The following is a 23,847-nucleotide window of genomic DNA, read 5'->3' on the forward strand; positions in this document are numbered from 1 at the left end:
AAGAATAATTAATTATCACCTTGTTTTTTCTCCACCCAGACCACCAATGAGTTTCTCAGCTCGCTCTAACTTCCTTTGACACAAATCTCTCTGGGCTTCCAGTTTGGCTTTCTCCTCTGTTTTTTCCTCAGACGTTCTTTTAAGGTCATCCAAACGGTCTTCAACCTCCTTCAGTTTGGCTCTCTTCTCTGATAGCGTGGCCATGGCAGAAGCCAGGGTCTCCTGGGCCTCGGCTTGTTTGGCCTTTTTGGGAGCGACAATCTAAAAACACAAGTGAGAATAACCGGAGTTACACATATATTTTTTACAAGAGCATAAGCAAAATGATTAAGTATCAATACCACACCTTCACCACCCTGTCATATGACTCCATTGCTTTGATCCACTTGCATAGGCCCTCCGCTGCAGAGGAAGCTTTTGCCACTTGAGTAGGATTAAAGTCAGGATTGGTCATGTAGGTAGCACGGATTATTTGGATAGCACTGTCCTGTAAAAAAAGAGAGAAGAATTATATAGATGTAATTGTATCACTTTGCATCAGTCACACCTCAGTGAAAGCAGACTGGCAGAGCAGTGTTGTGGGACATTTTACATATGTTAATGTTTATACTTATGCCTTGAGAATGATGATTTTCTAACACTCACAGCAATATTATCCTTGTCGTATTCTCTAAGATCACGTAAAAAGTTCATGTCACCCAGTAGCTTCTTGCTCGGACCCCAGTAGTCAAGAACCTAGGCAATAAAGAAAAGGATTGTCATTGTAATATTTTTTGTCATACTAAATTTAGGTAACAATCTTTTTAAATATATTTTAGCAAGACACACTTTTTTTCCAGACCCAGCTGGATCCGCGATCTTATCAGGTGTTTTTCCCATCATGACGCACACGGCTGACATCACTAGTTTCACTCCTGAGGGAGGGTTTTTCATGGACTTCACAACTGTGATGTCAGCAGGCTACAATGAAGGTTACTCACTCAAATGTCTATAAAGCAAAGACGTGCAAGGCTCAATTTCTAGAGTTCTCACCTTTAAGGTGTTCAAGGCTGCGGTTGCCTCCTGCAGGGCAGGAATGGCCTCAGCTAATTCACTGTCACACTCATCCTTTAGAGCTTGAGCCCCTGCAGCTTGGATAGCTGTGGCCTCCTCTTCTACACGCACAAGTTTACTTGTAGCTTCCACCTCCACGGACTCTACTGCAATCACCTGTTGGTCATTACATTGGGCTTTGTGTATTTGTGCTGAATTTTCAGGTTGTACTGCAGGTTGTTGTAAGTCAATGATTGCTGTGTTTACTGTACCTTCATCATCCTCTCATTTTCAATCTGTGCCTCTTTTAGTTTGGGCTGCAATTCTATCAGCTCCACTTTCATCTCACCAACCTTTAGAGGTAGAATGTGAAAATGCGTTTTACTAACTGAAAGTATCAGTTATTCAGTTACGTTTGTAGAAAAAATAATCAAGTCAAAGTGCTGTTTTACCTGAGATTCTGCAAATGCTAGTTTTTCCAGACCATTAGTGTATCTCCTTTTTGCCTTCATGACTGCATCTCTTTTCTTAGTAAGGAGCTGACTGAAAGCTGCCATCAGCTCCAGATAGGATGTGGGAGTAACATAATTATGGCGACCAAGCTCAGTAAGGAATCTGCGGAAAAAATGTGTTTGTACAATACCATTGAAACCCTATATAAACCACCTAGATTAATGCGCAATAGTCACATTTTCTAGAAAAAATATGCCAAAACAAAACTTGGTCAACACAACATTTCAGGTCACTGTGCATCTGAAGGATAAACTCGCAAATACATTTTTGTTTTTCTATATTTTTTCCTGATTTCTTCAAGACACTTTAGAATGGTACCAATAATAACAAAGAGGAAAACCACAGGAGCACTGACTTTGCTAAATCCAATATGACCATTAAAATACAAAAATATATAATATTAACAAAATAATTTAAATGAAAGGATACTAAATTTAACTACATGTAATTGAAGTCATCCATTAATTTTTGTTCTTGTCGAAAACTGGAACTTATCCCAGTGGACAGGGCAAGAGGTGGGGTATACTGAACACATATTGTTTAATTAATGACAATACTGTTGATGTTTTACCGTTGATGATGATATTTTTAATATTTACATGATTCCACTTGGCAGTGTCATCAGGAGACATGGAATTAATTTCCACAGTTATGCTGACGACCAGTGTTGGGTTAGTTACTGAAAACCAGTAACTAGTTACAGTTACTAGTTACTTTATTTCAAAAGTAACTCAGTTACTAACTCAGTTACTTACACCAAAAAGTAATGCGTTACTGTGAAAAGTAACTATTTAGTTACTTATTTTTTTCTCCTTTTTTTTAAGGCTCCCATTAATGCCCTTTTAGCCTTCGTTTCAGTACTGTTATTGCACTGGAGAATAATACAATGTGTTGATCAACTTGACATGCATTTGCATCACTGAACTCTGCTACGCAATGTGGTCTACATACAACACACAAAGACAAAGATATGTTTCAAAGGGCCAATTTATTTCAGGCCACAACAAATTGACAAAACTATTTTAAATAGCTGCAACATAACATACATAAGTAACAAACCGCATAATAACAACATAGCTGTAAAGCTGGCTTCACCCAAGGAAGGCACACATGACATACACAAAGCCTAATCAGGCCTTTTGTTTTCTCTCAAGGAATTGTGAAATAAAATCATGTATTCAGGAGATCAACACTGTAGTGAAGCCCAGAAGACTCTACACATTTCCCCAGTTTTAGTTTAGAGAAAATGAAAGATTGGCCTGGCCCACTAGCATCCCTCTTTATGTTTGTGAACTTTATAGTCTATACATTTAGAGGGATGTGATAATCAAACACTCTAGAAGTCTAGAATGAAATAGTATATAAGAGAATTGATAGAGTGTGTACCTTCAATGATGAGCAGAGGCAGAGTTTGGAGTGTTTTCTTTAGCTCGCTTTCCATGTTTATGTAGTCACTGTCCAGGTACTTGGAACATGTTTTCTGTGCCATTTGTTGTTTGACGCCGATATCATGCTAATTAGCTGCCTGAAAACGTGTGACTCCACTGTAGAAATAGCCTGCATGTCTTCTAACACATACGCTGCAATGGCTCTATCAATGTTGTCCTGGCTAGCAGTCCCTCCGTTAAAATCCTTAGGTGGAGGTGAAGTGGCATCGGAGTCTGTGTCTCTCTTTACTAGCTTCGTCAAAGCATGTTGCTTATGTGGCGTGGCGAAGTTGGGAGAGTGGCCGTGCCAGCAATCTGAGGGTTACTGGTTCAATCCCCACCTTCTACCATCCTAGTCACGTCCGTTGTGTCCTTGAGCAAGACACTTCAACCTTGCTCCTGATGGGTCCTGGTTAGTGCCTTGCATGGCAGCTCCCGCCATCAGTGTGTGAATGTGTGTGTGAATGGGTGAATGTGGAAATAGTGTCAAAGCGCTTTGAGTTCCTGAAAAAGGTAGAAAAGCTATACAAGTATAACCCATTTACATTTATGTAGCTGTTTCAGCAGATTTCAATTGCTGTTTTGGGCAGTATTCCCGGGTGCGGTCACTGTTGCTACTCACTGCTCCCCTCACCTCCCAGGGGGTGATCAAGGGTGATGGGTCAAATGCAGAGAATAATTTCACCACACCTAGTGTGTGTGTGACAATCTTTGTCACTTTAACTTTAAGTAGATGGGATCTTTGATCCAAGACACAACTTACATTTAACTAAAATGTTATTTTCTTTGTGCTCGACAAAAGAAAAGTAGTGACAATGTCTCCATGTAACTCGACTTCTGGCTTCGCCATGATGTCTTTTTAGTTGTTATGAGAGTAGCGTGTGTGTGTGTGTGTGGCCCTTTAAGAAATGACAGCATGTGAGGTGAGTGACGTCAGTGAGTGAGTGGGCGAGAGAGGTGAGGGAGCGCAACAGTGGATGCGTGCAGGTGCTCTAGCTTGGTGGATGGCTGCGTGCAAGACACCAATAAAGTCACAAAATTGCAACAAACCGCCGGCCTCGTCATTCACCCTCGAGTCCGGAGCTGTAAAGACCCACTGCCGGGTAAAGTGAAGGGTGTTAGCCCCGAAGTACATAGGCCCTGGAGGAACGTCTCCCCTGCGCTCCGCTCCTCGGTCGAGGAAAGCACGCCTTTTCTTTTCCTTGTGAGACAGAAGGACGACACTTCTTCTGTTTCTAGCCGATACTACATTAAAAGATAACGTAAAATAACGCAGTAACGCATCATGTAGTAACGGTAACTGAGTTACTGGATATAAAAAAATAACGCGTTAGATTACTAGTTACCGCCGAAACTAACGGCGTTACAGTAACGCGTTAGTCCCAACACTGCTGACGACACAATTGTACATTTCCATGCCTCCTGATGACACAAGACCAATTGATACTCTTTTTAATTGCATTTCCGATATTAAGTCCTGGATGGCAGATACCTTTTTACAGCTTAACCAGGACAAGACTGAAGTGTCAGTCATCGGCCCTCAGAGAGAAACACATATCAAAACTACAATCATTGTCTTTAACTCCATCACTACAAGTGACAAATATGGGTGTTGTTTTTGACTCTGACCTTAGTTTTATACCACATATAAAAAATATAACAGAAATAGTTTTTTATCATCAAGAATATAGCCAGAGTTCACCCAATTCTCCCTCAGGGCAACACGGAGACGCTAATGCATGCTTTTATTACAAGTCATATAGATCATTGTAACGCCCTGCTTTCTGGTCTCCCTAAAAAGGTTATTACACCTTTGCAATTACTCCAAAATTCAGCGGCACGTGTCCTGACGAAGACCAGAAGGCGGGCTCACATTACACCAGTTTGAAAATCTCTGCATTGGCTCCCCGTGTGTTTCAGGATCAATTTTAAGGTTCTTCTTATGGTTTATAGATGTTTTGATGGTATTGGGCCTTCTTATCTTTCAGATTTGCTTTTACCCTATGAACTGTTTTGCCCTGAGATCCTCCAGCACTCATCTCCTAATTATTCCAAAAGTCAGGACACAAAGTCACGGGATGGCATCATTCCATTATTATGGCCCCCGTCTATGGAACAGCTTGCCGAAGGACCTCAGGGCTGCAGAGAACGTTCATGTTTTTAAGAGCAGGTTTAAGACCCACCTTTTTGATTTGGCTTTTACCTGATATTCATTATTTCATTGAACTCATTTGTATTTTACTTTGTATCCCAATAGTTATGCAAGATTTTATTTACTTCTATTTATTTATTATTAATTGTATATTTTTTAATTTGTTATTCTATTAATCTTCATATGTCTTACTTGCATTTTATTCTTTATCTCTACTCATGGTTCTTTCTATTTTACAAGTTATTTCTTTTTTTTTTTCAACATTCCTCAGATGAGTCATCTGCCTCAGGGGTTATTGGCTGTGCTTGTGGGGACGCTTTTGTGTCAACATCCTGGTGGCCATAGTCTGATGATCTCCTGGTGTAAATGGTTCCTGCGATAGTGTTTACTCACACGTCTCCTCTTTACTCAGCCATGCAATCATTTGTCCATATAGTTGCATATGTGTGTATGTTGTACGTTTCTGTTTGGTATCTGTATCTATGCGTACGTATGTGATAATGGGGGATATGGTTGAAGCACTTTGCGTTGCATTTCTTTTTTGTATGAAAAGTAGAGATGTCCGATAATGGCTTTTTTGCTGATATCCGATATTGTCCAACTCTTAATTACCGATTCCGATATCAACCGATAATGATAAATACGGTCGTGGAATTAACACATTATTATGCCAGATTTTTTTGTGATGCCCTGCTGGATGCATTAAACAATGTAACAAGGTTTTCCAAAATAAGAGAACAACTTCAACTCAAATTATGGAAAAAAGTGCCAACATGGCACTGCAATATTTATTATTGAAGTCACAAAGTATATATTTTTTTACATGCCTCAAAACAGCAGCTTGGAATTTGGGATATACTCTCCCTGAGATAATCCTGATACCCACTACAACTATGGGAAATACTATACTTTGACTTTCACAACGTCTAAGTCTAAGTCTAAGAAAGTGCATTATTCTTTTTTTTTTTTATATGAATATGCCTCAAAACAACAGCTACAAAAACAATGAAGGCACGCAGCTTCAGTCCAGAGTATACTAGAGTAATAAAGTAAACAATAACATAGTCCTCATTTAGTGCAAAACTGCCTGGCATACTGTATAACAGGAAATTATAAACTGGGCTCAATCTGCCCTGCTCTAACATATTTGTGTGAGTAACACAAATGTGCTGCAAGCTAGTGGTGAGTGCTTGAAGTGGCCCAGCAGTCAGCCAGACGTTCTGAAATGCTGCGTTGAGACAGGGCATCTCCGTTCACTGCAAGCTGCAAAGTGTGCGTCATGCAGGGCAGACTAGCCACACCAAACTTCACCGTAGCTTTTGCCATACTGCGTGCGTTGTCCCTGACCACAACATGGGCTTTCACCCCGGGGTGGTTTTTGTTGTATTTTTGTTTTTTCTTGGCGGAGTCTTAAAGCGACAACTGTGTGGTACTACTTTTTTTTGGTGTTTGCTTTTCATCCATCTTCCGCTTGTATTCATCGTGTATCTCCTTATGATTCTTGAAGAGGTGGGAGATCAAATTGCTCGTATTAAAGGAAGACGTCTTGGTTCCTCCTTGCATAACCAACTTTTTGCAGCCATTGCAAATTGCCAGTTTTTATACGTCAGACACACTTTGAAATAATCCCAAACCATAGACATGGTGTCATTAGTCAGTCACCGAGCGAACAACACACTCTTGTTGTTATGATCCGGTCGCGGTGGTTTGATGAGGTCATCAAGCATTGCCAGTAAACCTCTCATGCTGCAGTCGTCAACTCCTGTGTTGTATGTGGGAGAGGGGAGAGGGGATGGGCTGCTGACTGGGTTTATATCCGTGTTTTACTGGATATGTACCGCTCCGTACAACAACGTTTTAAAAAGTCATTTATTTTACTTTTTGAAACCGATACCGATAATTTCCGATATTACATTTTAAAGCCTTTATCGGCCGATAATATCGGCAGGCCGATATTATCGGACATCTCTAATGAAAAGCGCTTTGTAAATAAAGTTTGATTTGATTTGATTTAATGTTGTGATATACATATATTTTACCAAATTAATTAACTTAAATTAGTTGTATTTTCTACAAATTAGAATGTTTTAAAATTGTATCACTTACCTGTGTGAAAGCTGACTCGCAGAGGTGTGGAAAGTTTTGCATATTGGTACCACTTCCTTTTGCTCATCTTCTTTCATCTCCAGCGGCTTCAGGAAAGAGATGGCTACCCGCTGTAGAGCCTCCTCTGGCCAAGGCTGTCAGGATGCAGAGATAAAAAATGTACAATAGAGGCATACAATTTCATACAGCTGGTAAAGAAAAGAGTACCTTGCTAAAGGTGACCTTTTTTATATTTCATTACTATTTACCATTAAGCGGAAAGTAGATTTGATCAATAATATTTAGTACCTGGAACCAATTAATGGTGCAACAGTTAATAAGAGAAGGAAATTGTCGCAGGCGATTACGAAAGGCTTCACCAATTGGACTGAAGGCCACAATAATATGAAGGTTCTCTTTGCAGCGTGCCACAAAGAAGGAGAACAGAGTCAAAGGGCTCAACTCTACACTCCTATTCCTCCCTTGGGCAATGGGGCGTAATGTCTGGAAAGAGAAAGAGAGAAGTAAGATTAATTGTCAAACCGCAACTATTTATTGATTAAATCAGTTAATTTGATTAGAAAAAACTTTGATTTTGTATGTTGTTGCTTCATGGATTTGTTTAATGACTTTAAAATACATAACATTTCGACCAAATAGAGACTGCACAGAACTACAAATATGCGGACATTATTTCCGCAGGACTGCTGCAATAGAGCGCACATGACAGCAATGGTGTCATCAATCTCACTAGATACTCTTTAGCTGCGTACCTATGGCAAGTCTATTCTTGTTAGGAAAAAGTGCCATTGTTGTAGTTGTCACGGAAAAAAACAACAAGGATCAGGTTAATATGTAGATGGTCTCACCATCACCCCCAAACAACGAACAAAATAGAACAGCTAAGCACAAGAGCAACTGACATTAGAGAGAAGGTCATGAAGTCATGGGAGACCTCAGCATCCTCCTGCTTGGCAATGCTAAAAAAAGAGGCACCATCGGAATCCCTACTTGGTGATGCCAACACAACATTGATAAGTATCCCTAACAAGAACATCACAGAGATCATAAAGCGGCATCAGTCATTCCTTGAGATGCTTGGCTACAAGATAAACACAAACAGCCAGAAGAAGCAAAGACAACATCTATAGAAGAGAAGGCTAGAAGCAAAAATGATAAAGATAAAAAGCTGGAGAGCATCAGGACCCGAAATTATTCACAACTACTGGCTTGAGAAAAACTAATTACAATCCATTAATGACTGACAGCACAAATGACCTAGCTACTAACATCAGGTACACACCCAGAGTGGGTAACTCAAGGTCGGACAGTCCTCCTCATGAAAGACCCCCCAAAAAATGAACAGTACCACCAAACTACTGACCTTTCTCAGCCCCATAGGTAAGCTCCTATTAGGCATCATAGCAGCCAAAGTGAGTAGGCACATGATCGATACATGAGCAGCGCACAAAAGGCCATTGACAATAACACCAGGGGAGCCAAACACCAGCTGCTTGCCTAACACTGTAAGACCAGTAGACTACAACACAAATGTCAAACTCAAGGTCATTTTCAGTGGCACGCGAAAGCCTGGATACAATGTGTCAATAAGGCATTTCATTTTTGTAATTCATGTATCTTAATTTTGACAGAAAAAAAAGTAATGCATTCAGTTTGAGACCACAAAAAATACCTCAAACAACAGTAAGAACATAAAAACACATAAGGCGCACAAAAACTACAGACTTGCAACAGGGGGGTTGGGGGTATCCAGTCCAAAGCTGTAGCCAACAAGGTGCTGCTCTGTAAGCCATCATACCACAAAGGGTTAAAACAGCGAAGGCGTGGTGTGGGGGTACGTGTCTAAATGTGTATGTCAATGAGTGCATGTTTTGTCTATACGCCTGGAGGGCGCTCTGCTCGGCATAACAGGGGGACTCAGCTCAGAAAATTTTCACCGGGAGAAAAAGTGCTTCTATTACTTCCAACGTCCAGCTCGAAATTACTCGCCACGTAGCAAGGACCCTTTGTGGTCACACGGCAAGTGGGTGATGAAAAAAAACAAAAAACACACAGGCAGAGACCACCACAACTTGTATTACTTGTAAGCTTTTACATTGTTTTGTTTTACTTAGTTAATAAAAACATTTTTTATTTGCATTTTATTGCCATTTTTATTTACTACGACTATGTGGGATCTGAACCAAGGATGTCGTTGTGGCTTGTGCAGCCCTTTGAGACACTTGTGATTTAGGGCTATATAAATAAACATTGATTGTTTGATTGATTGACTATTCACCCGTTTGAAAAGTTTTACAGCACAAACCAACACAAACGTTTGGGACATTTTTGGGGAGATTTTGACAAGTGAGCGGGGCTGCGTATGAATAGTAAAACGTTAACAACATTAAAACTATAAATATTTACACAAAAAAATAAAAATACAGCACAAACCAGCACAGACGTACTACAAACGTTTGGGGAGATTTAGACAAGTGGAGGAGGTGAGGGCTGAATCACGTCACCATTCAGAAAATGTATGGGGGGGGTGGGGGGGGGGGGGGGTTGTTCCCATTGGGTTGAGTCTTTTTCTTGCCCTGGTGTGGGATCTGTGCTGAGGATGTCGTTGTGGCTTGTGCAGCCCTTTGAGACACTTGTGATTAAGGGCTATATAAATAAACTTTGATTGATTGATGATGACTATTTTAAGTTAAACAGGACATATGTCTGTTAAAGAAAGATGTTCATTTGTATTCTGAATTGTTTTATTTCATTGTGTTAATTTGAATAAACAAACGAGGGAATGGTAAATGTGTTTAAATGTTTGTGTGTGCGCGAAGCAAAACACTCCCAAAGAGTTTCAAACTTTTGCTGGAAAATTATCAACAAAAAAACGTTAAGCGGATCTTATTTGGAAATGTATTTTCATATCATAGCATTCTTGTGTATTTACCTAATGAACGGCATATGAAAAGATACCATTCTTATTTCGGAAAACATTGGATTTTCCAACAACAGAGTTGCATAAAGTATGCATATACAATAGTATCATTTTAGTGTCCTACCTCAATGATTTCCTGTGTCTCATCCATAGGAAACATATTGGGCACTTCTCCTGTGTTCAGGACACTGTTTATATCTTCCAGAAATGCTTCATCTTTGATCTGAGCATCAGTGAGCAAAAAAACTATTCTTTGACCTTTCACCCCAGCACTCTTGAGCAGTTTCTGCATGATCACAGAACAAACAGAGAGGCTTTTGTAAACATGTTTTTCATCACACTCAGACACCTTGTAGCAAAAATACATAAGAGATGTAATGTGTACAATTGATAAAACAGAGTTGTGTCTTAAATCATAAAGCTGACCTTGAGGTCATCTCTCCACTCAACCATGCCATAGTTCTTTGAGATCTCAGGCTGGAAGAGAGTCATCTGGGAGATGAATGTGGCCAATCGAGTGATGGACTGGCGTCCACTGCCACCCACTCCTACTAGTAGGGCATTCCCTCCTGGCTGCTTCAACACACGGCTTATACGGGACAGGTGCTCCAAGACATAGCTACATCAAACACAATTTATTTCATTTTTAGCAGATTGCTGCATTAATGTGAGTTGTACATTTATTCTAAAATTATTTTTCATCTTGGGAAAAAAAAACATGTCAATGAATCAGATTGACTATACTACAATGTATAATATTTTGTTACTTTTGACTTTGTATTCCAAAAGTAATTTACCGGAAAATTACGAGATTCATGCGGCTCTTATTCATCTGGTTGTATTCAACGAGACATGCCTCCACCACCTCAGCAAAACTCTCTATGGAGGTGACTTCAGCATACAGGCGCTCATCAGGCTCCATGTCAGGGTTCATATAGTCTCCAAACATTAAATTCTGCAGGTCTTGCTCCACCAACTACCATACAACATGATGAAAAATGTCAATTTCATTTTAACTCAAGAATGAAAAACAATAGATCTTAGAAATAATTATTAAAAAAAACAATTCCACATTCTGGAAGCAATAATTTAGACAGGCCTGGGTAACTCCAACATTCTGAAAATACAGCAGGACAAATGATTTACTATCAATAAATACAAAACATGAGTCATCATACTTTAGTGCCTTGTTTCAGGTGTTCAAACACTTGGTTAAATGCCTCCTTGAAGTGATCCTTAAGGATGGTGTTCATGAGCTGATAGAACCAAGCACGGTCCTTGTCATCCACCAAACGGTCGTAGAAAACACGGAAAACTTCATGGACAAACAAGCGAATCATTGTGCGTTTGTTCTCCAGAGATTTGCTTTTCAACAGCAGGCAGCCTTGGATAACACGTGAGAAGTCCCGCAGGTTAAACGTGTAGTGAGACTTTGCTGGCGTCGGAAGCAAGTTCTCCATGGCTTTCTTGTAAACCTTTGTGAGGACATTTGGAGAAGTCATGTTTTATTTACACACTATTTTATTGCAAGGGAAATATGAGATTACTTGCAAATCTGGAGCACTCACTTCCATAGTGGCTGTCACTATTTGGGTCCCAACAGTGAAATATTCTGGAGGAAATTCGTTGTTTTTGAGATAGAACCCTACCATGCTGGAGAAGATGCGGACCATAGTCTCATCACTAAAAGAATTGATGCTGAAAATGTTGAAGTGGCGCAGGAAGCGAGATGTCACTGCATTTCTTCCACCACCAGGAGGACCCATGGCTGACATAATTTGGATGTCAACTAATTTGATGCTGGAAGTATCTTTTAAGTCATACCTGCCAGAGGACAATGTATCATTAAGATATTCTAGCCCCTTATTTTTAATGTACTCCTTATAACTAACTGCTGATAGTGGATTGCTCATACCACTTTTTGTGATCCAAAAACTGTCGAAGAAGCTCCACAGGAGGCTGAGCTCCAAATTGTTCCAGTGCTGGCATATTTACATCATCTATAAATATGATAAATTTCTTTCCCATGGGGGGACCAAACACACCCTTCCGTCTCTTATCTAATTTAGCCATAATGATGTTCTGAAAAATGCCAAGAGTGTACAATTACATAAACTCACAATAACAGAAACATTTAAAAACAAATGCTTCATTTATAGTTGTACTCTAAGTGTGCCAAATGTATGGTTTTCTTTGGAGTTTAACAGCGCTTTTTTAAGTGATGTTGACCAGAATTGTTGCACACTTTGTTCCAATTGACCCAGAGAAGAAAGGATGTACTTTCCAGCTACATTTGTCTAATTCCTTCATGGCGCATGCAGCCAACAGATCTTGCTATGTTTTGTTATGTTTTTTTAACATTATGTATTTGGGTAATTATTATTTTTCCATTTTCTAGTTTTATCGATGGATTTGGAGAACAAGCTTTGAACAAACCCATTGTAAGAAAGCCACGTGTATGTATGGCAGCAAAGACACTCATATTAATCAGTGGTTTCAGCTGACCTGTGTTTGGTTAGCAGTGGTGCGGGCAGAAAAATTGATTATGAGGGGTATAAAGACATCTCTGTCCAAACTGGTCATCAACATCTCCTTCACATACACTGACTTTCCAGTGCCAGTCGGTCCAGCCAAAAGCAAAGGCCTGTGCAGAGGAAGAGATTCAAGCCATTAACACAATTCAATACATTTATATGACAGACATCCAAGGCATCCATATAAGGCCCTGACTTATCCATCCATTCATCCATCCATCTGTCCCTCTTAATATAAGGATACTAACACTCCATGGTTGATACAAATTTCCATCAAGAAGGTGTAGCGAACTGAGTCTATGGTTGGGACAATGATGTCCTGCACTTTGGTGTTTTTGTCTCCGAGGCTGACATTTTTGATGGCATCATTCCAGTGAACCCATTTGCCTTTTCCTTTAAACTAAACAGGTTGTTAGATTACAGTAGGACTGAGATATTTGTACACATGATAAAAACTTCTGACTGACACAATGTAGTAAATTACCTCATAGAAATAATCATACACTAGCCCTTTCTCATCTACTGGGCATTCCCATTTCCCCACAACTTCAGGAATTGGGTGACCCTCTATCCTTCCGCACACAACATCCCTGAGGAACTCGTTAAACTTGTCCCGGCTGTTTGAGTCACAGCTGCCACCCACCGACCACACCAAGGAAAAGGAAAAGGCTGCCTGCAATCAGAAGAAAAACAAATTGCATTGATAAAGAGCTAATATGTTGCTCAGGGAAAATATAAGTAACATCCGTCCATCCATCCATCCATTTTCTACCACTTTTCCCTCTCAGGGTCGTAGGGACATTGGAGCCTATCCAGGGGTGCACTTGGGCAGAAGGCAGGGTACACCCTGAAAAAGTCACCACCTCATCGCAGACAAGCATTCACACTTGCGTATTAATAATATTAATCTTAATTGTACCATGATCCAGGTACGGATAATTTTATCGCCTGTCTCCGTCTCAAGGGGTTCAATTAGCAGCATCTCAAACAGTCTACATAAAGATGTTGTTGTGTTCCAGTTGGTTGTTGGGACAACTTCCTGTTAACGAAACAATTAATGAAAATTAAATCTACTTGTCTTTGCTTTGTTTTTTCTAAAAGAGCTGATGGTTTTGTGTTACTTACTTTGCATTTTTTACGCACGATCCTGAAGGAAGGTGGCATCAACCAGTAAAATAGTTCTCGTACCAGGTTGTGATGATGAATACTCTGCAGAACCTCAGGAAGTGTGTTCAGCCAAGATGTAACTAAAGGCTCCCAGCCTAACTGAGATGGTTCCATGTAGATCATACCACATCGACTGACTGTGGCAGGCTGCATTATCATAGCCAAAATTAGTTTTTAAATTTTGTTTTGAATGCTAAATCTGCCAAATAGCAATGAATGTTAAATGAATTATATTTTACTCCGAACATACAGAGGCCTGTGACAGATCCATTGCTTCAAAAATCAGACTCATCTGATTGGACATCTGGATAATTTCTCCACTCATCAAACATAGCTGTGGTGTGACAGAAATCGTAACAATATACAACAACAAAACACAAGCAAATATACCTCATGTGCATGTACCTTTTTGTTGTCATCCAACACAGTGTTCATACTCTCAATCCACAGTGTATCAATGGGACCATCAAACACTACCCATTTACGCTCTGGCGTTTCAGATGATGCATACTCACGAAATGTGTTGGCCACAATCCCATCTGTCCACTAACAATGAAGAGAAAATTATAAATCACTGACAAGTGGGGAGAAAGAGTTCTGACATAATTTTAAATAGACAGAGATGGTAGGTGGAGGCCCACCTCATGAGAAACAAGATCAAACTGTCCAAACAGCTGTCCCATGGTGATGGACTTTGGATTCAAAGTTCTGAAGATGACCTTTTCTTCCTCTCCATATCCTCTTTCGTTCATCAGAATCAATGTGTCAGCTAAAACATGAAGTACTTTGGTCTTTCCTGAAAATGACTCTCCCACCAGCATAAACCTGAACCACAAAAGGTTTTACTTAATAAAGGGTTGTGTTTAACTATTTTTAGCAAATAAGTTCTAGTCCAAACCTTCAAAACATTAAAAACGTACCCATGCCGGACTATCATCATCTCATATGTTTGGATCATCTTTTCGATGAAGATCTGTGTTGACTGTACATTGTGTTTTGTACAGCACTCTGTAGCAGCTTCCAAAAACAACTGACAAAGACATGAAATAACACACAGTGCCATATTGTAGTAAATAGACTACAGTGTACAATACAAACATACTAATTAGAAGGGGTGTGTGTTCTACAAGGGACAACATGAAGCATCGCTTGTGTTTCCTTAAGGGGTAATGTGCCAGGAACTCTACCAGTCCCAGTTGCAGCTCTGGGTTAAATAAGAGACTGGAATGGTATCGGTCCAGTACCACAAACTCTCCAGTAGTGCAGCGGGAAGGCAACTATTTATTTTATTTATTATTTGGCCTGTCCAGCTTCTAAGGCAAATTATATTGTTGATGTAGATGCCCATATCGGCTGTACACATTTACTTTACAAAAGAGAAGTGTTGGATACTTCTCTTGTTGCCTTATTTGTATTTGACTTTATTAAATGTATTTATATTATCATTTGGTGCAGCCCGGATGCTAGTTTATTAATGTCGGGGCACAGGTGGGCGGGGTTGGGGGGGGCAGTGTTTGGTGGTAGCGGGGGATGTATATTGTAGCGTCCCGGAAGAGTTAGTGCTGCAAGGGGTTCTGGGTATTTGTTCTGTTGTGTTTATGTTGTGTTACGGTGCGGATGTTCTCCCGAAATGTGTTTGCCATTCTTGTTTGGTGTGGTTTCACAGTGTGGCGCATATTTGTGACAGTGTTAAAGTTGTTTATGCGGCCACCCTCAGTGTGACCTGTATGGCTGTTGATCAAGTATGCCTTGCATTCACTTATGTGTGTGTAGAAGCCGCATATATCATGTGAGAGGGGCCGGCACCAGTGACGTGCAGTCAGGGGAGGCAGGTGAGGCGGGCCCTCACGTGCCATCATGGAAAGAAAAAAAATGTAAAAAGAAAAAAAAAAATTACATTGTTATATGTATCCAGTGATTATACTATAAAGTTATTTTCCATTTAACTTCACCAGTTTTAGATTATTTTTTATTCAAAATCACTGAATTTTCACATTTGCCGTTCAAATACTGAGAAGAGACTTGCGGTGATCAGCAGCCAGTTGAGCCTCACCATGGATTGCGCAATGACTCGGCTAACTGCTGGCCTGGTGTGCAGTGAGACCATATTGCTATATGAATTATATTATACATTTCCATAGTTTAGTTAGCTGAGGTATGTAATGTACAGTGTATTTTGTCAACAACTGTATGTGTGTAACGTGTTTCTTGTGATGAGCAATCATAAAACGGCTGCGAAGACGCACTGGCTGAGGCTCGCAGTAATCCCGCCTCCTGATGCTAGAGGGCGCTAGTGATCCCATCATCCCAGGGATCATTTTTGCGACTACTTGGCTGCAGAATAAGTGACAACAAGCAGCAACAGTTAGCGATCGTTTATTTTTTCCTCTCGCCTGGACTTTTAACATGGAGGATTACATATCGAAAATAAAACAGTTTTTGTTATGCCCGTTTGATTGTGGACTATTACTGACACCTTGTGGCGATGGGAAAATGCTGCACGTCATCAGTTTGGGCACTTCCGATTTACGATGTTAGTTCAGTTCATGAGACAAAAAGAAGTAGACAAGTGGTGTTACCTCTTACAAGCCTTGGAAAAGATAAGTCTGTAAGTAAACTGTTTAACTTGTTTATGTGGCTCAATATGAAGGTGGAAAGTGGCTAAATTTGATATTAAGATGTGTATTGAAAAACAATTTTTGTGCACTAATTTGATGGATGTTTGACGACTTAAAATGGCTGCCTGCCGTGTATTTCCACTATAGAAACAGTTTCAACACTCAGCAGTGTTTGTTTGATGGTGGTGCTGTGTATTTGTGTGGAGCTGATGTTTACATATTGTGTATTGCATTTCAGTGTGTTGATTGAATCATATAGCTTATACATTGTCATTGCGTGGACTTTCAATCGAAGCTGGAGGTAATAATTAAAGGAAGATCTCCATCGAGACAGAGAGACTATTAAAACTGAAGAAAGATAAGGAAGACTTCTATGAACAAGTTATCGATGCTTTTGTTCAGAAGGAGCGGTGCATGGACTTCATTTATAAGTAAAGGTAAGACCATAATAACGTTTTTTTTATCAAATGTGCTTCTTTGTGTGCTACAGTTTGTATGTGTAAAGTTAAGTTAAGTTAAAGTACCAATGATTGTCACACACACTAGGTGTGGTGAAATTTGTCTTCTGCATTTGACCCATTTCTTGATCACCCCCTGGGAGGTGAGGGGAGCAGTGGGCAGCAGCAACGCCGCGCCCGGCAATCATTTTTGGTGATTTAACCCCCAATTCCAACCCTTGATGCTGAGTGCCAAGCAGGGAAGAAGGCTGGTATGAGCTTTTAAACATAACCCGTTAACTTCTGCCAATCAAATGGTGAATAAGATACTCTTTAGGGTTCATATGTTTGTAAATCTGACTGTGATGAAGTCAGTGCCTGACCAGCCATGAACCTCACCGCACGTCACTGGCCGGCACGCTGTTTGTATGGAGGAAAAGCAGACGTGACGACAGGTTGTAGAGGACGCTAAAGGCAGTGCTTTTAAGGCACGCCCCCAATATTGTTGTCCGGGTGGAAATCGGGAGAAATTCGGGAGAATGGTTGCCCCGGGAGACTTTCGGGAGGGGCACTGAAAATCGTGAGGGTTGGCAAGTATGAGTACACCGCCGCTGTATAATACCGGCGGGCCAGCTGTAATGTTAATTTGATATTGCCTCAAGGGCCAAATGAACTTACACGGCGAGCCAAATTTGGCCCGCGGGCCAGAGTTTGACACTCTTGACATGCAGCACATCTTAATCACCAAAAAGCCTATTCTGATGGTGTCCACATAATCGCCGGTGGCCTGCTTAAAGACTGTGCTACCCACATTCCACCAGCATCGTCTACCAGGGAAGAACAGACAATTGACCGTGTTTGTTCCAACATAAAAAAGCATGCCAACATAGGTATTCCCCTTCTTGTGTCATATGATGCAATCACAACAAAAACTATTGTATTCTATGTACAAACCCCGTTTCCATATGAGTTGGGAAAATGTGTTAGATGTAAATATAAACGGAATACAATGATTTGCAAATCATTTTCAACCCATATTCAGTTGAATATGCTACAAAGACAACATATTTAATGTTCAATTTGATCAACTTTTTTTTTTTTTGCAAATAATCATTAACTTTAGAATTTGATGCCAGCAACACGTGACAAAGAAGTTGGGAAAGGTGGCAATAAATACTGATAAAGTTGAGAAATGCTCATCAAACACTTATTTGGAACATCCCACAGGTGAACAGGCTAATTGGGAACAGGTGGATGCCATGATTGGGTATAAAAACAGCGTCCCAAAAAATGCTCAGTCTTTCACAAGAAAAGATGGGGCGAGGTACACCCCTTTGTCCAAAACTGCGTGAGCAAATAGTCAAACAGTTTAAGAACAACGTGATTTAGTGCAATTGCAAGAAATTTAGGGATTTCAACATCTACGGTCCAAAATATCATCAAAAGGTTCAGAGAATCTGGAGAAATCACTCCACGTAAGCGGCATGGCCGGAAACCAACATTGAATGACCGTGACCTTCGATCCCTCAGACGGCACTGTATCAAAAACCGACATCAATCTCTAAAGGATATCACCACATGGGCTCAGGAACACCTGGCCTGCAGGCCAGACCTGTCTCCCATCAAAAATGTGTGGCGCATTATGAAGCGTAAAATACGACAGCGGAGAAACCGGACTGTTGAACGACTGAAGCTCTACATACAAACCCCGTTTCCATATGAGTTGGGAAATGATGTATAAATATAAACGGAATACAATGATTTGCAAATCCTTTTCAACCCATATTCAATTGAATGCACGACAAAGACAAGATATTTGATGTTCAAACTCATAAACTTAATTTTTTTTTGCAAATAATAATTAACTTAGAATTCCATGGCTGCAACGCGTGCCAAAGTAGTTGGGAAAGGGCATGTTCACCACTGTGTTACATGGCTTTTCCTTTTAACAACACTCAGTAAACGTTTGGGAACTGAAGAGACACATTTTTTAAGCTTCTCAGGTGGAATTATTTCCCATTCTTGCTTGATGTACAGCTTAGGTTGTTCAACAGTCCGGGGGTCTCCGCTGTGGTATTTTAGGCTTCATAATGCGCCACACATTTTCAATGGGAGACAGGTCTGGACTACAGGCAGGCCAGTCTAGTACCCGCACTCTTTTGCCATGAAGCCACGTTGATGTAACACATGGCTTGGCATTGTCTTGCTGAAATAAGCAGGGGCGTCCATGGTAACGTTGCTTGGATGGCAACATATGTTGCTCCAAAACCTGTATGTACCTTTCAGCATTAATGGTGCCTTCACAGATGTGTAAGTTACCCATGTCTTGGGCACTAATACACCCCCCATACCATCACAGATGCTGGCTTTTCAACTATGCGCCTATAACAATCCGGATGGTTCTTTTCCTCTTTGGTCCGGAGGAAACGACGTCCACAGTTTCCAAAAACAATTTGAAATGTGGACTCGTCAGACCACAGAACACTTTTCCACTTTGTATCAGTCCATCTTAGATGAGCTCAGGCCCAGCGAAGCCGACGGCGTTTCTGGGTGTTGTTGATAAACGGTTTTCGCCTTGCATAGGAGAGTTTTAACTTGCACTTACAGATGTAGCGACCAACTGTAGTTACTGACAGTGGGTTTCTGAAGTGTTCCTGAGCCCATGTGGTGATATCCTTTACACACTGATGTCGCTTGTTGATGCAGTACAGCCTGAGGGATCAAAGGTCACGGGCTTAGCTGCTTACGTGCAGTGATTTCTCCAGATTCTCTGAACCCTTTGATGATATTACGCACCGTAGATGGTGAAATCCCTAAATTCCTTGCAATAGCTGGTTGAGAAAGTTTTTTCTTAAACTGTTCAACAATTTGCTCACGCATTTGTTGACAAAGTGGTGACCCTCGTCCCATCCTTGTTTGTGAATGACTGAGCATTTCATGGAATCTACTTTTATTCCCAATCATGGCACCCACCTGTTCCCAATTAGCCTGCACACCTGTGAGATGTTCCAAATAAGTGTTTGATGAGCATTCCTCAACTTTATCAGTATTCATTGCCACCTTTCCCAACTTCTTTGTCCCGTGTTGCTGGCATCAAATTCTAAAGTTAATGATTATTTGCAAAAAAAAAAAAAGTTTATCAGTTTGAACATCAAATATGTTGTCTTTGTAGCATATTCAACTGAATATGGGTTAAAAATGATTTGCAAATCATTGTATTCCGTTTATATTTACATCTAACACAATTTCCCAACTCATATGGAAACGGGGTTTGTAAAACAAGACTGAGAAAGAATTCCACTTTCAAAGCTTTAACAATTAGTTTCCTCAGTTCCCAATCGTTTATTGAGTGTTGTTAAAAGAAAAGGTGATGTAACACAGTGGTGAACATGCCCTTCCCCAACTACTTTGGCATGTGTTGCAGCCAAGAAATTCTAAGTTAATTATTATTTGCAAAAAAAAAATAAAGTTAATGAGTTTGAACATCAAATATCTTGTCTTTGTAGTGCATTCAATTGAATATGGGTTGAAAAGGATTTGCAAATCATTGTATTCCGTTTATATTTACATCTAACACAATTTCCCAACTCATATGGAAACGGGGTTTGTATTTTCTCTGTCTCTCTCTCTCTTTCTATGCATGTATAAATGCCTCTTTACCACTTCACGTGAATTTCGTACAGGACTTATCACAGTCACATAAACAAAAAAGTGGTAGAAGAACAGGGAAAGACAAAATGTGAGACAAATTTAAGACAAGACAAAAGTAAGTCCAAAAGTTTGGAAGAGATTTTGATTTTTCGGAAGAATGGTGCAAAGACTGCAAAACAGCACTGAAGTACGATGGAAACACGACTAATCTCAACACGCACCTTTTGAGAGTGTATGGAGAATGTGGGCATTCGGGATATTAAAAATCCATTATAATCTCGGTACAAAATACCTAATGGACAAATTTTACTGGCACATGCGTGCCAGCGCAGGGTGATTAAAAAAGAATACGCCAAAATGATCACTCGATATTTCAAAAATTAAAAACAATAGAAAACTTAGCTTGAACACATGTTGTACATATCTCTGAGTATTTCTGTCATGCTTTACAAGTTTTTTACCAAATGTACAACATTCTGCTCTAAAAGCACTCTGCACCGTGACAATGGTATTTGTTTATGCAAACTTAAGCACACAAAACGCCTTCTGTTGAGGACTCACCATAGGGTAAATAAACAGGTGGTCTTCCTACAATTGAACGGTGCCGAAAGAATTACAGTACAACAACGGTGAAATTGTAACACAATAAAACTCGAATAACTCCTGTATCAAATGACCATTGAGTCAGTCTATTACAATGCTTTAGAACTGAATAAATGTGTGATGATTTTGGCATATTCTTTTTGAATCACCCTGTATAATAATATAAACAATGAAGTAAATTTTTGGAAAGAGAAAATGCAATAAATATGTTCTCATTGTAAGAGTGGCTTTGCAAAGTGCTTTAATTGTAATGTGTTACACTATAAAACACAATTAAAACACAATTATATTGTTTGGTATGCTATGTCAAAAGCAACACAAATACTTGTATACTGGACTTTTGTAAACAGATTCATTTGACGATAAACAATGCCAATGAAAGTCTACTATAAACAGTGAACTGTACGACATTACATCATATTACATCGATCCAGATGAAATCCTACCAAATAATTTTGTTACATTTTAAAATGCGTCGTTTCAGAATCATATTTTTCTTCATGTATCTAGATACATATCAAATTGTCTCATATTGGAGAGCTGCACACTTCCTCTACACAGTATGTTAAACATACAGTGTAAAATAGTGTATAGTAATTTATCTTTACACTACAGTGAAAATGGGCATATTTCAGACAGTTCATAATGCTTGATCAACTTCAATTGTAAATACTCATTTGAAAGCCCTAGTAAATATGTGAACATCCATCCATCCATTGTCTACCGCTTGTCTCTTTTGGGGTCGCGGGGGGTGCTGGAGCCTATCTCAGCTACATTCGGGCGGAAATGCGGGGTACACCCTCGACAAGTCGCCACCTCATCGCAGGATGATTTAAATAAAATGACGGTCCGCACAATAAATATATCTGTGGCACTGACCAAAGAATATGAATTCAGTATGTCCTATTAATATTAATTTGCATGAAAATTGAGTTTCATGCCAAAAACACACAATAGCTTACCTCATAGTCAGCTTCAGGGAGGGAAATGCCAGGAAACAAATCACTGGTAATTCCATTGAAAAGTGGAATATCATGAGAAAGAAACTTGGGCTCGTTAACATCCTTTATAGACCTCAGAAGCTAGATGTCAGGAACAAAAGACAAAACCCCATCAATACACATATCAAAGGATTTGGGACAACAGTTTGTACTAAAAGTATTGCAAGAAATGATTGTAAATACCAATATGTCCTCATTGTCATCGGGATACTTGAGTTTGAGGTTTCCTGCAGCCACAAGTACAGCTTTGACAGCTCTCATACCGTAATCATAATGGAACTGTGAGGAGAGTTGCTCTGAACAAAGCCTGTAAGTCATTGCAATCTTGACTGACAGAGGCTTGGCATTGAGGAATCCATAAGAATAGAGAGAGATCTCTGCTATCAATGCATAGTTGGGGACCATCATGGTCACTGTTCGAAACAACACCTAAGGAACACAAAACAATGAAGACATCTAAGTTACATCCTCAATTTGTAACAAAATAGTCAATGTGCATTTTGTAATTGTGTAAAGACCTTGAGATTGTCAGGTAGTTCAGAACGACCTGCATAACCAGGGTTCATTGTGATGGACACAAAACAGTTGGGATTGAGTTTAAGCATGGTTCCTTCAAAGTCAAAGTATTCCATCTTCAACTCAATGGCTCGCTGGATGCACAGTACTTGCTGGGCCACGACCGACAGGACCTCAAGCTCAATACGATTGAACTCGTCAAAGCACGCCCAAGCTCCAGATGAAGCCAAACCTTTAAAAAACTGAGAGATAGCGTCACAACACCAAGAGGTTTGTTCAATACAATACTTGTAATTGGATACAAAGTATATTTCCGTGTAATGTTACTTTTCCCATAGCAAGATAATCCAGTCCATCTGAGCAGTTGAAGACCACACATTGCACAGCTAAGGCTTTGGCTAGATCCTTGGTGGTTTCAGTCTTTCCAGTTCCAGCTGGGCCTTCGGGTGCACCACCTAAGTGGAGGTAAAAAGCACCAATCTGTGAAGACATAAACATAAACATTAATAGAAATATCAAAGCAAAAAACACTCTTTCAAATCCAGTTACTTTGTTATTTTACCAAAGTTCTGTAACATCTGTCGGTCAGTGGGGTGATGACCAGGCGAAAGGAGTTCCCCAGGTACTCGTAGGCATATTTAACATCACAGTTTATAATACGAACTCGAACATTGTCGTTGTTCCAGTAGTAACGAAGTTGGGCAAGCCATCGGAAATCACTTTCATTGGTCACACCTGTCAAAAATGCACATAGATAATATAGTGGCAATATTTTACTTTAAAAGGGTATATTTTCCTTGTTAAAGTAAGCAATTTTACAGTGCATATGTTGCTTATTGCCATGAAGTACCGTTTTCAATGAGCTCCATGACTACATCCCTGGCATGGACATCAATAGTCACCAGTGCTCCCAAAGTAATCCGTGTTTGTTTGGGCAGTTTTCCTCTCACCAAACCTACAATATCAGTAAGCTGTTTCTGGAGGTCCTTATAGTAGATTTTCACACCCTGTAGAGGCCATCAATGACACACTTAGCATTTTCATTGTTATTTCCAATATAATGAGGTGTCACACTAAAGCAAAAAGATATATAAAAGCAATCACTCAGGTGAGAGAGATTCCGTACAATATTACTGTGTTGAGGTGTTTCTAAAAGATCATGATTTAGTT

General features: G+C 39.9%; 1 protein-coding gene across 2 annotated transcripts in view; it reads right to left on the reverse strand.

The window, feature by feature from the left end:
* LOC133619845 (dynein axonemal heavy chain 12-like) overlaps positions 1-23,847 on the reverse strand; it is a 49,563-nt gene that overhangs the window by 17,134 nt on the left and 8,582 nt on the right. For both annotated transcript variants that reach the window (XR_009817466.2, XM_061981121.1), the window contains exons 25-54: positions 23,528-23,684; positions 23,240-23,412; positions 23,005-23,157; positions 22,680-22,919; positions 22,345-22,590; positions 22,123-22,242; positions 14,772-14,881; positions 14,493-14,676; positions 14,257-14,397; positions 14,102-14,185; positions 13,810-13,998; positions 13,604-13,723; positions 13,169-13,357; positions 12,933-13,084; positions 12,656-12,794; positions 12,066-12,232; positions 11,719-11,974; positions 11,329-11,625; positions 10,948-11,126; positions 10,577-10,769; positions 10,275-10,436; positions 7,519-7,713; positions 7,231-7,364; positions 1,485-1,647; positions 1,305-1,385; positions 1,033-1,209; positions 829-960; positions 646-735; positions 347-487; positions 20-261 (exon numbers count right to left, since the gene is read on the reverse strand). Coding sequence is in view for 1 of the 2 variants with exons in the window: in XM_061981121.1 (XP_061837105.1) it covers positions 20-261; positions 347-487; positions 646-735; positions 829-960; positions 1,033-1,209; positions 1,305-1,385; positions 1,485-1,647; positions 7,231-7,364; positions 7,519-7,713; positions 10,275-10,436; positions 10,577-10,769; positions 10,948-11,126; positions 11,329-11,625; positions 11,719-11,974; positions 12,066-12,232; positions 12,656-12,794; positions 12,933-13,084; positions 13,169-13,357; positions 13,604-13,723; positions 13,810-13,998; positions 14,102-14,185; positions 14,257-14,397; positions 14,493-14,676; positions 14,772-14,881; positions 22,123-22,242; positions 22,345-22,590; positions 22,680-22,919; positions 23,005-23,157; positions 23,240-23,412; positions 23,528-23,684 (5,006 nt within the window). In the remaining variant the exon portion in view is untranslated. The remainder of the gene's footprint in view (positions 1-19; positions 262-346; positions 488-645; positions 736-828; positions 961-1,032; positions 1,210-1,304; positions 1,386-1,484; positions 1,648-7,230; positions 7,365-7,518; positions 7,714-10,274; positions 10,437-10,576; positions 10,770-10,947; positions 11,127-11,328; positions 11,626-11,718; positions 11,975-12,065; positions 12,233-12,655; positions 12,795-12,932; positions 13,085-13,168; positions 13,358-13,603; positions 13,724-13,809; positions 13,999-14,101; positions 14,186-14,256; positions 14,398-14,492; positions 14,677-14,771; positions 14,882-22,122; positions 22,243-22,344; positions 22,591-22,679; positions 22,920-23,004; positions 23,158-23,239; positions 23,413-23,527; positions 23,685-23,847) is intronic.

The sequence above is a fragment of the Nerophis lumbriciformis genome, linkage group LG01 (assembly GCF_033978685.3).
Source record: "Nerophis lumbriciformis linkage group LG01, RoL_Nlum_v2.1, whole genome shotgun sequence".
Taxonomy (NCBI): domain Eukaryota; kingdom Metazoa; phylum Chordata; class Actinopteri; order Syngnathiformes; family Syngnathidae; genus Nerophis; species Nerophis lumbriciformis.